Source organism: Mesoplodon densirostris, chromosome 9, assembly GCF_025265405.1.
Source record: "Mesoplodon densirostris isolate mMesDen1 chromosome 9, mMesDen1 primary haplotype, whole genome shotgun sequence".
In the NCBI taxonomy this organism is placed as follows: domain Eukaryota; kingdom Metazoa; phylum Chordata; class Mammalia; order Artiodactyla; family Ziphiidae; genus Mesoplodon; species Mesoplodon densirostris.
This window is the reverse complement of record NC_082669.1, coordinates 17,401,717-17,419,482: the sequence shown is the minus strand read 5'-3', so window position 1 is coordinate 17,419,482 and position 17,766 is coordinate 17,401,717. Positions and strand designations below refer to the sequence as shown.

The 17,766-nt window shown below is 48.7% G+C and overlaps 1 protein-coding gene across 8 annotated transcripts in view; it reads left to right on the top strand.

Moving 5' to 3' along the window:
• The window catches only part of ATXN7L1 (ataxin 7 like 1), a 242,304-nt gene that overhangs the window by 171,117 nt on the left and 53,421 nt on the right, over positions 1-17,766 (top strand). Inside the window, exon 1 of one of the 8 annotated variants that reach the window (XM_060107829.1) lies at positions 7,822-7,907. The exons of 5 other annotated variants lie outside the window; for them this stretch is intronic. Coding sequence is in view for 1 of the 3 variants with exons in the window: in XM_060107825.1 (XP_059963808.1) it covers positions 8,867-9,080 (214 nt within the window). In the remaining 2 variants the exon portion in view is untranslated. Of the gene's footprint in view, positions 1-7,821; positions 7,908-8,805; positions 9,081-13,571; positions 13,605-17,766 lie in introns of those variants that run through there. 2 more of the 8 variants (XM_060107825.1, XM_060107828.1) reach the window with 2 other exon arrangements.

Sequence of the window (17,766 nt, the reverse complement as noted above, 5' to 3'; positions counted from 1 at the left end):
GGCTTTTGTTGTTGTTTAGTGTGGGAAGGGGGCGGTTGCTTCCTTTTTTTTCTTTTTCTTTTCTGTGATGGCATCCGTGCTAATATGGATCGCTTCAGGTTCCAAAAGTGCAACGTGTTTACAGTCGTCGTAGAATCAGATTAAGTTGGCAGCCCGAGTCTCTCTGTAAGTGGTTTTAGTTTACATTTCTTCTAGCAGGATGTTTTGCATAAATTTTGCTGATCCTGGGTTATTTATAGACTTTTTTGAAAAAACGGGCATGCCTGAGAGTTTTCTAACTGCTGAAAGTGAAATCCGTTTCTGCATTTAGAGAAACGGCCGGGCATGTGCAGCAGAAGGTTATTTTAGCTCTTGAAAATTAATTTCTCCGCGAGGTCATTTGATAACATTCCCGAGCATACTGTCCAGCCGCCGACATCAGATACCCTGATAATTGTCTCAGGACGCGTTGTTTGCTTTTGGTTGGTCACAAACGGAGTAAAATGAAAGTAATGATGCCATTTCCTCTGGGACGCTCTGGGAGAATGGATGCAGTGATTGGGTATTGTTTCAAACGTCCGAAATGGGTTCGTGGTGGTGGTTTTGTCCAACCCTGGGGAGCAGTGCAGCCGGCCCAGAAGCCGGGCGGCGGGACTTGCCGAGAGCCTGGGGGAGGGGCAGAGGAAGACCGGTCGCTGGAAAGTGAGTGGGTTTTCCAGTTTGTCCTCATGTAAATGACAGTGATACTGAAGGGTTTATAGTACTAAAAGGAAATAAGAATATTCAACGGCAAGATAGCATATTGGCTGAAATCTGTTTGATTTTTCTGGCTCTGGCGGTAGCATCTTTGGGGACCGCGTGCGTGTTTGCGTGAGAACTGAAGCCAGGCACGATCGAAATCACTAAGCCCGCATTAGCACTCTATGAAAAGGCTTCCCATAATATTTACCAGACAGTCGGCTAAAAATTGGTCTGCTTTGCCCCCTGAATGGCTGTGTAATTAACTCGGCCCTTGAGAGCGTACCTTGAGCACCTCCCATCTCCGTGTCTGCGCTCCCGGAATTTGCATGGCTACGTAGCACGTTCATCAGCGTAAGAGTGTGGAATCCCCGTCTAATGGTCCAGGAAGAACGTCGTAAATGAGACACTTCACTGGGCCTCGGCTTAAATATTTTAAACCAAACAAATCACAAAGGCCCATCATCTGGGCCTTGTGAAAGGCCTTCTGAGCAGGGAGTCTCCCCTGATCCAGGTATGTGGGTCCCTCCTTGACAAACTTCACCACTACCCACCCACCCCAGCATCACCAACTTAACACATGAAATGAAAATGGACAGTCGAAACGGAAATTTCCAAGGTAGTATATGTGACCTAGGCCGAGGCGTGACATAATTCTCACTGCCCAGGGCTGCCACGAGTGGATTTCTTTTTCTCCTCCATGTTTCTCTCATCTCTATAAAGTGAGGTGGTTTATTTTGTATTTTGTGTAGTTTTTTCCTCTAACCTTGCGGAGAATAACGATGAGACTTGTTTTCGGTCTTCCACGGTTTAGAGCGTGGCCTGTGCTTTCTCACGGTAGCCCCGCTGAGCTGGTGGGGACAGGTCGAGCCCTTTGGTCCCAGTATAAAGATGGGATGGGGGCTCAGCCTGCACGGTGGAGCTGGGGAGCCCAAGCTCCGGCACGCACATTATCCATCAGACCTTCGCCTTCTCAGTGCCCCCATCCAAACTGGATGCACCAGCTGCAGTGCAGAGGTTAAGAAACTCTTTGTTCTGATTTGATTCCAATCTGCCCCTATGGATGGGGCCCCTGTCACACTCCCCTTTTCCTCCTCCTGTCTGTCAGGCTGGGATGGGATTGGAGACTGACCTTTTGAAGGCCTCAGGTTGGAGGTGTGTGTCGGATTGTGTGCCTCTCAGCTAGCGGTGACTACGGGTGCCCCCATCCCACTGTATAGATAACCTCGTGGCCAGAGTGAATGAAGGGCCATGAAGGGAACCCACAGGCCTTTGTGTTGGAGAAGGATGGCAGTGAATACTGAAAAGTTTCCCAGTCATCCTCGCCCTTGGGCTTTTGCATTTGAATTGGTCAAACCCTCTCAGTCCTGCCATCCTTGGGAAAGGGAAGTTGCTTTGCAGGAGTTCAGCTGCTCTGAGCTGAAAGACCTGCCTTCTGGCAGCCTGAGTGCATGTGTCGGTTTTTCCTTGGCTTAACAGGCAGGTTTCTGCTAGTGGAAGTGGTATCTTGGAGAGATTTATAGCAGTAATAATCATAATACTTTTCTTTTATGTTTGCATAGCCTGACTCAACTTTTAAACCTCTTTTACATGCCTGATCTCATTGACTCCTTCCTATAGCCTTGGAAGGGTGATATTATTAACCTCAGAGCGTGGAGATTCTGGAAGGAGGGTGTGGGGATTCAGACACCAGCCCTTGGGCACCGATTCTTTTTGTATCGATTTCAGCTGCCTAATGTCTATACTTGGTTGCCAGTAAGGAGGGTAGTTTGGGAGTTGGAAAACCGGTTTTCTTCTATCATTGTGTTTCTTGTCAGTTATAAAGGCACATTTGATTGCCTACCGTGTGCAAGGCACTGCTAAGAGCTTTTCTTTTAGTCCTTCAACCGCTGGTAGCAGGAGGGCTGTTGTCAGCCTCATTTGTTAGTCATCCATGGGATCCGTACCAGTGAAGATGAAGTGTGGCCAAGTGACACACCTGCCCTGAATGGCAGGTAGCTCAGTAGAGTCACACCTCTGGAGTACTGTGCACAGGTCGCTGTCACCCTGGGGGATAGATCGAGTTGCACGCTTGGCCCTGTCCCCTTCCACATTATAAAGGAGGATTTGGAAGAAGAATAGCATTAGTGGCAGGATTATCCAATTTTTCAAGCAGTAGATTTAGGAGAGAGAAGAGTTATATTAATGAGTCAGAGTCCAGAAAGATCTCCCGAGGCCAGAGCAGTGGACTGACTCCGACCAGATGACATTTGTAAAGGACACCTGTGGATAAGCAGCTTGGCAGTAAAGCATGTGAAATAAGACTCGGGTGATGCAGCCCTCAGAAATAAGAAATCTAGGGCTTCCCTGGTTGCGCAGTGGTTAAGAATCCGCCTGCTAATGCAGGGGACACGGGTTCGATCCGTGATCTGGGAAGATCCCACATGCCTTGGAGCAACTAAGCCCGTGCGCCACAACTACTGAGCCTGCGCGCTAGAGCCCGCGAGTCACAAGTACTGAGCCCACGTGCCTAGAGCCTGTGCTCCGCAACAAGAGAAGCCACCGCAGTGAGAAGTCCACGCACCGCAACAGAGTAGCCCCCGCTCGCCGCAACTAGAGAAAGCCCGCTCGCAGCAACGAAGACCCAACGCAGCCCCAAATAAAATAAATAAATATTTTTTTTTTTTTTTTAAAGAAATAAGAAATCTAGCTTGGATGTCTGGTGGCCTTAACAGGAGAATGATACCCAGAACAGACAGCTGGGAGCTGCCCAGACTTTACCTGTGATGTTCTCCCTTCTGAGTGGCACAGTTTAGGAAGCGCAGTCAGAGCCAAAGGGGACCCAGAGATCAGGAGAATAGTGAAAATGACCTTTTGTGAGGAGTGATTTTAAAAGATGTCTGGGAGTATTTATCCCGGAGAAAGAGGTTTCGGGGAACAAACATTTGGCAAGGTGTCCTATGGAAGGGAAACTGGACTGGTTCAAGGTGACCCCCACAGGGCAGAAATGGGATGGATGTGCGGGCATCACAGAGCAGCTCACGTAGGGGAGACTGTCCCGCGGTGGTGCTTTCTGGCCTGTTGTGAACTTGGAGAGCTCGGGGCCTGCAGTGGAGAAGAAGCCAGGCTGGGTGACCCCTTGGCTACAGCTCTGAAGAGGCTAACAGCCCTGGAAGGGGCCAGCAGCGGGTAGCAGAGAACGATTACCTGTGGGGTTTCTTCTTGCTTTTTGGGAGTCTGTGACCCTGTCCCAACCTCATGGTCTAAGACCTGAGTCTCTTCGGTGGAAGTGATGGCTGTATCGGGAATGAGGGGGCTGGCAGAGGGGAGCTGTGCCTCAGAGTCCCATCTGTAAGTGGCCAGGGCAGCCTTCGTGCCCGTGTGTGGGGTGGTGGGAGCAGCTGTCTGTTCAAGACAAATTAACACTTCTTTGTGGACCTGAATCGGTCACATTTAGGGACTTCCGATTTGGAGTGAGTGCCTATGTGCTCTCTCCTGCTGGTCGCCTTAGTTACCTTAACCTAAAGATTATTTCCTTTAGGTGATTCCAAGAAGGCTTTTGAAGGTAACTCAGTTATTCTGAAACTGATTTTTCTGTTTGTGGATTGTCTTGGCCCTTACTTTCTGCAGAGTTTGGGGGTTTTTTGTTTTTGAGATGAAATGCATACAACGTAAAACTAACCATCTTAAAGTGAACAATTGGGTGGCAGTGAGTACATTTACAGTGTTGTGCAACCACCACTTTTGTCTAGTTCCAGAAGTTTCATCACTCCAAAATAAAACCTCATACCCGTTAAGCAGTTATTTCCCCCTCTCCCTCCCCTCGGTCCCCGGCAACCACCAGTCTGCTTTCTGTCTCTGTAGATTTACCTATTCTAGACATTTCATGTAAATAGAATTCATATGTGACTTTTTGTGCCTGGTTTCTTTCATTTGCGTAATGTTTTCTAGATTCATCCATGTTGTAACATGTATCAGTACTTCACTCCTTTTTATGGCTGAATAATTTTCCAGTGTTATGTATATACCACAATTTGTTATTTATTCATCCATTGATGGATACTTGGGTTGGTTCTGCCTTTTGGCTATTGCTAATAGTGCTGCTGTGAACGTTCACATACAGGGATTTGTTTCAGTTCTTCTGGGTGTGTACCCTAGGAGAAGAATTGCAAGATTATATGGTGATTCCACGTTTAATTTTTTGAGGAGCCACCATACTGTTTTCCATAGAGGCTGCACCATTTTACGTTCCCACAGACTGTGTCCAAAGGTTCCAGTTTGTCCACATCCTCACCAACCCTTGTTATTTTCCATTTTGGGGCTTTTTTTGTTGTTGTTTTTTATATATGTAGCCATCCTAGTATGTGTGAAGTGGTATCTTGTTGGTTTTGATTTGTATTTCCCTGATGACTGATGATGTTGATCATCTTTTCATGTGATTATCTTCTTTGAAAACGTGTCTGTTCAAGTCCTTTGCCCATTTTTTAAAAATTAATTTGTTTATTTATGGCTGCATTTGGGTCTTCGTTGCTGCACACGGGCTTTTCTCTAGTTGCGGCGAGCGTAGGCTACTCTTCATTGCGGTGAGTGGGCTTCTCATTGCGAAGCACGTGCTCTAGGCATGTGGGCTTCAGCAATTGCGGCACGCGGACTCAGTAGTTGTGGCTCACAGGCTCTAGAGTGCAGGCTCAGTAGTTGTGGCCCACAGGCTTAGTTGCTCCGCAGCATGTGGGATCTTCCCAGACCAGGTCTCGAACCCGTGTCCCCTGCATTAGCAGGAGGATTCTTAACCACTGCGCCACCAGACAGGTCCCTGCCCATTTTTTAATTGGGTTGAGCCAGCCTGTTTTTGTGTTTAGCATTAAGGTTCTAAACTTGCGGCTCCTCAGATGCCAGAGCAGTATAAATATTGCATCTTCTTTTCCTTTCTTCTCTTTTGGCCACCCCACGCGGCAGGCCGGATCTTAGTTCCCCAACCAGGGATCCAACCCGCCCCCACTGCAGTGGAAGTGTGGAGTCTTAACCACTGGACCGCCAGGGAAGTCCCCATCTTATTTTCTTAAGCCATCTGTTTGCTGAAAACCTAGTCCACCTACTTATTACCAGGCGCCTGAGATGAGGAGAGAGAACAGTGCAAGAGGGAAGGGAAGGTACTTCACAAGGACCAGAGGGCTCTGGGAGAGCTGGCGCGTGGAAGCTGTTCACATCTCTGTCCCCCAGGTCATCCTGGCACTCTCAGCAAACAGATACTAGGAAAGTCGCTCACAGCTGTCTCTGGGAAGACTCAGGCTCCCGGGCCGCAGAGCCTGCTCTCTCATCTGTGCTTCTTCTGAGCATTGCAACATTCAGCAGGCCTCCTCTTGACAGTCCCCTGAGCAGGGGAAGTGTGCCCATGAGCCCTTGACTCTCTTGCCTAGAGTCTGGAGGATACGGCGCACAGCCTTACCTGGTCTCCAGCCCTCTCTGTAGGGCTGGGTTGGGTGGGTGGTCGAGTCACACCCCCTCATTCCCACTGGCTCCATTCCAAAGAAATGGAATTGTAGAAACCAGTCCTGCTTTGCCAAGCGGCCTAGCCCTTTCCCAGCCAGAAACAGATTCTGCTATATTCTGGGAAGAAACTCTCTCTGCGACAGGGGAAAAGGAAGCCCAAAGTCAGAGACCCAAAATCATGTTCTCCTTGAATAGTTCTCCCATGGGAGACTCCCTCTCTCTGGCTTTGGTTATATGATCAAGCTGCTGGAGATGGTCCCAACCCGAGACAGCCTTACAAAGGCCAAGTTAGCACTGCCCAGCTTACGTGCCATGGTCTGAGATGATGCCATCTTCCCATGATCTGAAATTCTCCAGTAGAGGCTTACTTCTGAGTCTTGGAAAGCTTTTATCTCTTCGAGGTTTGTTTTTATTTTTCCTTATTAAAAGGCGTATACTCTTCCGCCAGGGTTAACTTAAGATTTATCAGGTAATAGGCAGGTTTTACAAAGAAACGTTGGATGAAACATAGGAGAGATCCTAGTAGAAGATAAAAGAAAATAAAAATACCTAAAACACACTAAACTGCTGTTTTTTTAAATGGAGGTGAAATTCACATAACAAAATTAATCATCTTAAAGCATTGAATTGTAATTTTTTTTTTCAGGCAAGGCTTTATTGGGACCCCTGCTGCAGCAGGGGGCTAACAAGATCAAGCAACAGGTTCCCTTGCTTGCTTGCTCGCTGAGGGGGGCGCATGAGCTTGTTCCTTATTGGGGTGAGGGTAGGGGTGTGTCCAGAGGTCAGGCCGGAGGGGTGGCCTAGGTGTTTTGTCCACGCCTCTGGTGGTGTTGAGTGCAGGGGGCACGCTCAGTTGAATTGTAATTTAGTGGCACTCAGTCTGTTCACAGTGTTGTGCAACCGTCACCTCTGCCTGGTTCCAATATGCTTTCATCACCCCCAAAGGAGACCCTGTACCCCTTAAGCAGTCACTCCCCGCTCCCTGCTTCCCTAGCCCCTGGCAGTCACTAATCTGCTTTCTGTCTCTATGGATTTACCTATGCTGGCTATTTTGTACCGGTGGAATCATACAGCATGTGGCCTTTTGGGACCCATTGTCTTTTTTAGACATCCCCCCCCCCAAATCTACTATCCCTTGCCAAGATCAGGGAATAAACTTTCTAAATATAAGGAATGAATGAAAACTCTCCGCTTGAATTCATACTTAAAATGTCCCACAAAAGTAATTTTCAATCTTTATAATGACGTCTCTACTCTCTCCAAAGCATAGTGCTGGGTATTGCAGTGGACTCTGCCCATCAGGGCAGACAGGCCCTGAGGGAAAAGGAGGCAGAAAGGCTTGAGGCCCCTGCGGGCTGCGTGGGCCCCTGGCCTCAGCCTGGTCCCCGGGGAAGCCTGCAGGGGCCATCGTGCAGTCGGGCTGCAGGAAGGCCCTGACCCTTCCCATACGGAGGCTGCTCAGATCCGTGTGTGTGCGCGCGCGCGTGCGCGCGCCTGAGTTCATCTGCCAAATTCGGGATACGACCCTGGTCTTTCCGGGCTTTTCTTTCTGCCTTTCCCTAATCGCATCTGGGCGTGCTCTCTTAAAGGGGAAGCGGTGCGTTCTGACTGGCCAGGGCGCTCAGCCAGGAGCCAGGAAACGGCTCGCACGAGTTGCGCTGCCCAGCGTGTCCCGGGCTCAGCCCCCTTATCCAAACAGCGAGGCTGTCTCCCTGGGATGTGTAAGTGTGAGCACAGGGCACGCTTGCCACACAGGATGGCGTGGGGCTGGGCCCAGGTCACGGCAAGCAGAGCGTGCTGTTGGCCTACGATCCATTCAGCAAGCCCGCGGCGGAGCTTAGGCGGTGCCCTTGGGCTGTGGGCTGGCGCTGAGACAGGGCTGAGGCGGAGTGGGGAGAGCTGCTGCCTGAGGACGAGGTCCGGAGTAGGAGGCTGGGTTGGGGACCCGTCTATTTTGGACAGGCCTTCTGGAGGCGCCAGCCTCGGGGCCTGGGGAGGAGTGGGGTGGAAAATTTTCTAGCACACCTCTCCTAGCCCTGGGAAGCAGCTGCACTGAACCTGACCAGCCCGTCCCCACCAGTCCTCTGCATTTATGTGCAGCTCCAAACACACTTGATGCATTTACCTACTCGCTACTGATTTTTCTTGGTCATTTTTATATGCAAGCGGTGCTCAGCAATGTTTCGGGTCTCTCTCACTCAAACTTCAAAAATTGCTGGAAACTGGCAACCTGTGGTTTTTCCTTCTTTACTCGTCGCGGATGGTCCTCGGTCCGGTGTGTGCACACAGTGGTCCCTGAGTCCACGCTGGTGGCCGGCCAGCTGGCGGACTGGCGGCGCCCGAGCACGATTGGCAGCGCACCTGGCCTGGTTTCTAGCGGGGTTGGTTTCCTGCGTGCCCGCGGGGAAACCGAGGGAGGGCTCAGGCCCACTCACGCACAGCCGGGGGCTCACTCGGTGTCCCCAGCAAGTAGCTGATGGTAGCGAAATAGACCCTTGCTGTATTTTAGACTCCTTCCTACCCTTGGTTTTCGTTTGTACGGTGGTGATGGTTGGTCTTCAATCTTGTAAAAAGCTGTGTTTTCACCGAAATAATTCAGACCTTCTGCTCCTCAAAAAAAAAAGGAGCAGAAGGAAAGAGAAGGGGACTGGAGGGGGCAAAATAAGCGGTGTCTCCGTACATGTACACTGAGAGGACAGAAAGAACCACACCCTGCTTCAAGACAGCTTCCTGTTTGCCACTGCCAACTGCCACTCCAAGGAGAACAGAAATGCTTCCGTTATTTGTGACGGCCGTCGGACCACAGAAGCCTCTCCTGGGGGACGCCGCGAGCTTCACAGTGAGCTGGGACTGTGCGCCTCTAGAGACTGTGGCCTGCACTCCTGAAACTGGAGGTCGGTACAGACAGGAATCCAGCAGCCCTGGCCTCTCCTTCCTCAGCCAATATTTCTTAAACAGTTGTGCTCCCGTAGGATTCTTGTAAATGGATAGTTTTAATTCAGGGGCAGGGAGAAGGTAGGGAACTGCCCCCTTAGGAAAGCTACTGCTTGTATTTTTTTTAATCTACATTTGTGTGTGTTAGGGGAACTTATGTGGAGTGCCTACTGTGAGTTGTCACCCGGGCAGCCACCTCCCATGTGTTATCGATCCTCACATTCTCATTTCTTCAACAGTGATACTGTAGTGAGTGCCTACCAAGGCCGGACCCTGGGCTGAATGCCAGGGACGAGAGAGGGCACAGGACATCTGCTCTCCGTGTGTCCAGTGACAGGACGCCTAGACCAGTAAACCAGCAATTACAGCATGGGACCTGTGCTAAGATGGGGGGCCTCAATGTACTATAGGGGCACCTGTCCCACGCGTAACCCTATGATGTGGGCATTATTGTTCCCACTGTATAGGTAAGGAAACTGGAGCTCAGGGGGTTAAGTTGTTTGCCCAAATCACAGAGCTAATGAGTGACAGAGCTGGGATTTGAGCCCAGATCTTTCTGATTCCAAAGAGAGCAGTGTTTGGTCCACATTTCCAGTGACTCCCGAAGCTTGTGTAGAGCAAGAGAATTACCTTGGGATCTTTTTAAAAAATACAGATTTGGGAGCCCTGGTCCTGCTGTCCTAAGAAGAGGAGCCCTGGGCGGCACCAGGAGGTCTCAGGTGGATAGTGGCCTGGGCTCTTTCCCGACCTCATGCCTCAGGATCCTGCGGCCCTTCCTTGAGGCGTGGACCACGCATGCCTGTGACAGGGCCCAGGGCTTTTCATGTGCTTAGCCCAAGGCACCTGGGCAAAGGCCACTGATGTGGCCTCAAGAGAGTCTTGGGAAGATTCGGCCCAGCTGTTCAGGTATTTTAGACACTGGGAATCCCCGTTCTTGTATCTTCCCACCAAAGACACCCCAGCTTTGCCCAGCTTCCGGCTGCCTGCCACTCCTGTCCCTCCAGTGGCCCTGGAGCGGGGATGATATCAGCTGTGCCATCTTAAGGTAGAATCCAACAGCTTATCGTAAAGCTGGAAGCCACCGGTCTTCACCTTAGCTGTGGTGGTTCTGTTTTTACGCTCATGTGACTTGCACAGTGGGTATGTCGGTGGTTGGGGCCGAGGTCACTCTGACGGAGAAGTTAATACCATGAAGGTGGGACTCCTTGTCAATGCCTCCACTACCATATTGGCTCCAGACACACGGGAATCGCTGGGGCAGTAAAAGGCGAGGATGGCAGCTCTGTCCCATGGGGCAGGCAGGCTGTTCACTGGCCTCAGGTCCTCCAGGTGGCAGCCCACCTTCAGAGGGGACCCTGTTCTCTACTCTCAGGGTGACCAAGTGGTGGCCAGCCAGGACCTGGAGAGTGTGTCCTCTCCCTGAGGGAACCCTCGGGCCATGGCAGTGTCTGGCTTATCACCACCATTATCTTTCGGTGCTTGGTGCATGGTAGGTGCCAAAGAGATGCTTTAAAAAAATGAGTGAATGAATGAATGAGGTGTGACTTTAACACATGCTTTTCTCTCTTTCCTCCTTTTGTATTTGCACCTGTTTTCTCCCCTTTGGCCTCTCTGGTTAAGGATGTGTTAGTGTTTCTGTTGTTGTTGTTGTTTGTTTTTCTTTTATGGATTTAAAAAGCAACTTTAACAAAAATAGAGGCATCCTATATCCTTCCCTTTTTTCCTTTTCTATCTATGTTATATATTCATATATATATATGTTAAATGTTTTACATTTTTATAAAGTAATGATTAGTGTTTGCATATACTGGTGATATTATAAATTTTCTTGTGAATTTGGGTAGTACTGGTTCACATACACATTTCCTTAGATGGAGATAACCCTCATACCTGTCATTTTCAGTTGTTTTATCATAGACCAGGTTGGTTATGGTATTTTTTACTATTGTAAGCAATGCTGCTGAGAATATCTTTGAACTTTTCTTGGCGGGGGGATATTTCCTTGAGGTCTATTTTCCAGACTAAATTACCAGGTTACCAGATCAAATGCTTTTTTTTTTTTTTAATAGATTTCTTTTATTTGTTTATTTATTTATTTTTGGCTGCGTTGGGTCTTCGTAGCTGTGCGCGGGCTTTCTCTCGTTGTGGCGAGCGGGGGCTACTCTTCGTTGCGGTGCGAGGGCTTCCCACTGCGGTGGCTTCTCTTGTTGTGGAGCACAAGCTCTAGGCGCGCGGGCTTCAGTAGCTGTGGCTCGCGGGCTGTAGAGCACAGGCTCAGTAGTTGTGGCGCACAGGCTTACTTGCTCCGCGGCATGTGGGATCTTCCCGGACCAGGGCTCGAACCCGTGTCCCCTGCATTGGCAGGCGGATTCTTAACCACTGCACCACCAGGGAAGCCCTGTGAGTGCTTTGGAACCGATGTCATCAACACGAGGTTGCTTTCCAGAGAACTGTCATCCCTTGGAAGTACCCCCAGCAGTGTGTACATGTGTTTGTTTCCCCACTGGTCTATATTGCTGAGGTGGGTTTCTCCTTCAGCTAGGTTAAACGTCTAGTGAGGGCATCCTTGGGGGCTGATGGAAATACATCAGGGCCCTGGAAAGTCCCTGGGACTCCCCAAATCCTACCCAGCAGTGGTTGATACCAGAAATGTATACCTTAGTATAACTAACCAATAGAAGAGTGCAGGTGGGGTGGGGGAATGCCTCAGAGAGGGAGATGTAGAAAGCATCCCAAGTTATCTAACTTCAGAGCTGTATCCTGGGCCAGCTCTGAAAATCGGGGACGCTTTGTTAGAATCTTCAGACAAGTTGTATTGCTTACGTGTAGAGGAAAGACAGTATCCCAGAGGGTGGCATGGTGGAAAGGGCATTGACTCTGGGGCCAGGCAGGCCTGGGCTCACCTTCTAACTGCCAAGGTCACTGTGACCTTGGCCTTGTTTCATAATCTTGCTAAGCTTTAATTTCCCCATCTACAACGAGGAAGCTAACAGTATCCACTTTAGGGGGTTGTTGGGTAGATTGCATGAGCTGGTAGGTGTAAAAGTAGCTTGCTCAGTGCCTGACACATAGTAGGCACCCAAGGAATGCTGCTTCTCTTCCTAACTGAATGAATGGGCACAGAGTGACCACATGGCCGAGAAACCAACCCAAAGCCTAGGGGGATTTGAGAACTGAGCTGGCACGGGCAGTGTAGGCACCGGCCCACAGTGGCTTTTGTCAAAGGGCCCCAGGTGGTGTGTGTTGCCCATCTGGGTAGCCAGTGAAGAGGGGTAAAGAAGAACTAGTATAAGTTAACTGGTGACAGGCACCCGTGCTTGAAGGAACACCTCCCCAGCCACTCAGGCCCTGACAGCTTTTTTTTTTTTTTTTTAATTTATTTATTTATTTTTGGCTGCGTTGGGTCTTCATTGCTGTGCACGGGCTTTCTCTAGGCGCGCAGGCTTCAGTAGTTGTGGTTCGCAGGCTCTAGAGCGCAGGCTCATTAGTTGTAGCACACGGGCTTAGTTGCTCCATGCATGGCATGTGGGATCTTTCCAGACCAGGGCTCGAACCCGTGTCCCCTGCATTGGCAGGCGGATTCTTAACCACTGCGCCACCAGGGAAGCCCCCTGACAGCTTTCAAAGAGGCACCGCAGCCCGAGGAGGGAGTGCGCTCCTGGGCAGCTCACAAGCACTCCTGGCACAGGAGCTGCTTGGCACGCCTCTGCCTGCCACTTGCTGCCTGCCTTAGTCACTTGACTTTCCTGTGTCTTCATTTCCTCCCCTGCTGAGGAAAGCTGATTCAATATCCCCCCTCTAACCACCATGGCACTATATTTAGTGCCCAGCTACAACTGTGGCAAATGAGACCACAGCTCAGATGCTACCCCTGCTCTCTCCACTTCCGAGCCTTAACAGACCCTGGACAGGTTTCCGAAATGCAACCTGCCTCAGTTTCCACAGCTGTAAAATGGGGGGATACCTGCCTCACCCCCTCACCAAGTGGTTGCAAGATACAGCTAGCGTGGTTCCTGCATGATTCCCCGGGCCAGGGTGTGCGCTCTGCCCCTCACCCTCTGGCTCCAGTTTACTTTTGGAAGGTCCCTTGGAGTTCAGGGTTGTCCTTTATGGAAAGCATCCTGACCGTAGCTACTAAAGCAGATAGAATCCATTGATAAAATAGGACCCGGCTAATGATTTGCCAAGCACCTGCTCTCAGAGGTGAGGGCTGAAAGAGACTCAGCACTGTCAAATGAGCAAGCCAGGAGCTGGCCTAAGCCCAAGTGAGTTTACACAAGCGTGTCGGGCCACAAGGGACTGTGGTGCGCACACTCTGTTGGGGGCAGGGGCGGGGCGGGGATTGATCCCTTAAACACCATATTGGAAAATTCCCAATGCGTTCTTTCTAAAACTGGTACAGGGAACCACACTGGGTGTTGGCGGCCGGCTCAGCCATTCGTGAGGCGTCTGTGCTGAGGTTTTAAATGCAGGACACTGATGCTGTGAGTATAAAACTATCTCAGTGAATAAGCATGGGGGGAGGGGAGGGTTCCGAATTTTTACTGAGATGCAATGGCCTGAGAACCTGGTGGACTTTTCCCAGTGGAGAGTAGTAAGGCGAGAGGATTGTGGAGACACCAGGGCTCCCCACATGGTGTCTGCAAGCCCCCTGCTCAGCTGGTCTCTGGGATTGCACCCTGGAGTCCCTCATGGATGGTTAGGCTGTACACAGTGAAGCAAGTGGTCTTAGAACAGCCAGTGGCTGAGGCCATGCTCTGGATTTCCTGTGATGGAAATGCAAAAAAAGTAAAAGGATTTGGTTTTTCCTTTCTTTGGTCATTTCTTTGGGGTTGAGGTCTCAGGCTATGGCTGATGGGTACCTTAAAAGCTGCCACATTAGGTGTTTTTCCCCCTCTCCCTAGGAGAGTCAGGTGCCCTGCTGAAATGCCCGTACTCCATGGGGAGGGGAGGTGTCCAGCAGCCTTCCAGGCTCTCCCTGTGTGCGGCAGCATCTTCCAGGATTTCAAGGTGGTAGCGCTCAGAGTTAAAACCACAGGCTCTGAAGACATCCACAAATCCAATTTCCTAGCTCCATGAACTTGGTCAACTTGAATCTCTAACCTCAGTTTCTTCGTCTGTAGAACAGATATAATAATTGTACCTCTCTTAGGGTATTGTAAGAACTAAATACTAGGTAATTACTAAGGTAATTCAAGTATTTAGTAGAGTTCTTGGCACATGGGAAAGTCTTAATAAGTTATTATTACTATTGGCCAAAGGACAGAAGGGGTGAGACCAGAGGTTGCTGATCCCACGTCAGTCACTGAGGTTGTTATTGATGTAGTGGACGTTTAATTCTGCGTGAGTGGCCTGACAGTGATTTTCTGTTTTCACTTCAGTAGGTAAGTGGTACTCACATTCAACATTAGCACAATAGATTGGTTTGGTCTTTCTGTCCCACGATCTGGAAAGAAAGGTGTTGCAAAAGCTATAAACTATCGCAACCTTTTTCACTTTGGGAACTACACCTCAAAGAAACAATCTCAAATCACTTTTTAACTAAATTGTAAAAAAAAAAAAAAAAAAAGAAAGGAAGAAAAAAAAAGCCAGACAGTAAGTGGTAGGAGAATAGCTAAGTAATCTAAAGCATGATGTCAGTGAATAAATATTACCTAACCATTTAAAATGACCAATATATGGGAATTAGAAACATAGAAATGGAATAATGTTAGTTGAAAAAGAATAGTCCAAAATATCAATTGATTACTGTTTTGTTAATGCATCTATATACATGAACAGAGAATGAGAAGATCTGGAGAGAAAGGGTTTTTTTCTCTAAGATTGCTTCAGTCTGTAGAATATTTTAATAGTGAGTAAAAAATAAATGTTCTGTAAACTGTTTCTGGGCAAGGCAAATGGAATTAGAATAATTATAGGGCTCTACCTAAAGCAGCCCCTTGACCAAAATGCAGGGGGAGCATGCAGGGCGGGGATGAGTAAGCCCAAAGTAGGTGAGTTCTTATATCAGAATGATTGTGATGTACATCTGGAACACTTTACCCAGAGACATTCCACTTGCCTGGCAACATCTTTTTACAAGAAACTAAGACTGTTTTCTCCCATCACCAGCCTATTGACCTCTCCAACAGTTACCTACAGGCGGGTCTTCACAGGCTAGAGAAACACAGAATGAATAGGAATAACATCTTTCTGAAAAATCTAGTAACTCTCTCCTACCCGGACATCAGTTCTACGCATTTTCAAAAGCTTAGCCAAATGAAGTGAGTGTGATGCTCACCTCCTGAGTGAAGCTCCTATCACTCTGACCCTGTTTCCCCACTTTAACTTCTTACATAGGCTTTGTCGCCTGCACCGGAGGCTGGCAAGCTCGTTCTCAAAGCTGAGGGGACAGACGTGTGGTCCTCTTTGTGGGATACCTTGAAGTAGCGACAGATTTAATTCAGTCTGGTCAACGGGAAACAGTTTCACAAGGAGGGAATGCTGCTTCAATCTGTTTATTACCATACAAAAATCTCACAGTAAAAAAACCAAAACCAAACAAAACGAACTAAGGGTAAAGGACTGTCTTCCAAACTTGATGAATAGTCTCTCGTTCGCAACTTGTTCTTTCCATTGATCATTCAAGAAAAATTTGTGGGACTAAAATATAAAACCAAGAAGAAGGCTGATCCATTGATTTAATTTTTTCTGTGAGTTTAGCAGCAGAACGCCTTGGCAGGGTCACTAATCGTAATTCTCTGGAGGTGATTTGGGAACCCCTGGTCTCGCCCATTCCTTTTGTCCTTAATGTCACGCTTCTTTGTGATTTATCTTTGCTTACTGGTATTATTTTCCACTCTTAGTTTAGCAAAATAAAACTTCTCTTCATTATGAAGGCTTATCTCTCCAGAATGGGGGAATACTTCTGCATATCCCTTCCCCCACCCCCTCTGCCAGCTTGAGCCCACGAGGGCAAATGAGTGAATGAAGTTTGCAGAGCAATCCAAAACAGTAGTGGTAAAAATCAAAGTCTTGTTTTAGTTTTGGAAACTTCAGCCAAAAAAAAAAAAAAAAAAATTGCTGAGCAAGACATTTCTGAAGGGCAGAAAGAACTATGCATTTGAAGTGAGAAGCCTTGGTTCTGAACTCAACCCTGCCACCGACTAGCTTTGCCCTGCAGGCTGGTAACTGATAACCTCTCTAAGTGATAAACTCATCCATCAGCAAGCAGATGGGATGAGCTGACTTTTAAGATCCAGTTCTAACCTTCAGTGATTCTAAGTCCTGTGCTTCCGAATTCCCTGGCTTCACATCTTGGTCACAGTACACCCCGTTTCCTGCCTTCCTGAGAAGCAGCTAAGCCCCTGCCCATAGCACAGAGGCCCCATTCCTCTCATAGCCACTGACCCTGACCTTGGCTAGTCACCTCGCCTCTCTGGGTCTTCTTTAGCCAGTCAGTCCTGAGGAGGGTGGAGACGGCTGGCTGCTTCCTGCCCGTGTCAGAGGGGTTGTAAAGACCAGTACAATTTTACAAAGGATGAATTCCTCCAAGGAAGATCCTGCCTGAGTAAAATATTTCAATACTTGTGCTATAATTATTGCTCTGACATTCAGGAATCACGAGAGATGGGAAGTGAAGGATCAGGTGTAAGTATGCCTTGTATTTATGATAATGGAGTAGAAAAAGGCCTTCAAGGCCATCTAGGGACCCACTTCATTTACAGATAAAGGCATGGAAACAGAAAGTTTAAGTGGTGAACTCCAGGCCTAATAATGTGGTGTGGCTGGAACTGGAGCCTGGATCTCCTGGCTCCTAGCCCAGGGTTCTCTCTACTACATCAAAACAGAGGCCCTGGAACTAGCTCTTGGTTTTCAGATCCTTGAACAGGATGGCTCTGGGACCTGAGCATGTATGCAAGGTCTCCTCTGATTCAGTGAAGAAAGATTCCCCAGTAAAGTTATTCAGTGCAGGCAACCTGTGAACTCTGGCCAAGCAAAAACACCCAGCAATCAGATGATCCTCTAAAATCCACTTTCCCCTGCTCCCCAATTCCCGCTTCATCACAGGATTAGAGGCAGTCGGCTTGGAGACAAACTGGCAGCCCATTGGTACCAGGAAGTGCAGAGGAAGCCCAAAGGCTTGTCCCTCGTAGCCATAGTCAGTCTGGCTTTCTTTCCAGGGTACCTGGAACAGCAGCCAGAAATGCCTCACTAATGAGAAAAGTGGGACTCAGCTCGGAGATGGAGGGAGAGTGGGATCTTGGCCCCCATCTTCTTCGTTATCACATTCAACCCAGATCTCCAGCTTTGTGATCTCTAGTCCTTCCATGAGGAGATCTGTTATAATTTCATTGATTTATTCAACACATAGTAATTAGGCACTGACTATATGTGAGGCTTTGTAGTAGGTGCGAGGGAGCCAGAGCGGACTTAGGATTTCAGAGCGTTTGTCTTTTGGGGGTTCGGGATTCCTTCCTGTAATTGTATGCAGAGTTTTGGGGCATTTTTCTTGGGAAGGGTCCTTAACGTTTGTCACATCTGTTCCCCTGTAACAGTTAGGAGCCACCGTAGTGGGTGTACACCAGAGCTTTACCTCGTGCACCTACTCTCTTGGTCAGCATTCTTATCCTGCCCATCAAGTCGAGACCACAGGAGCCGAACGAG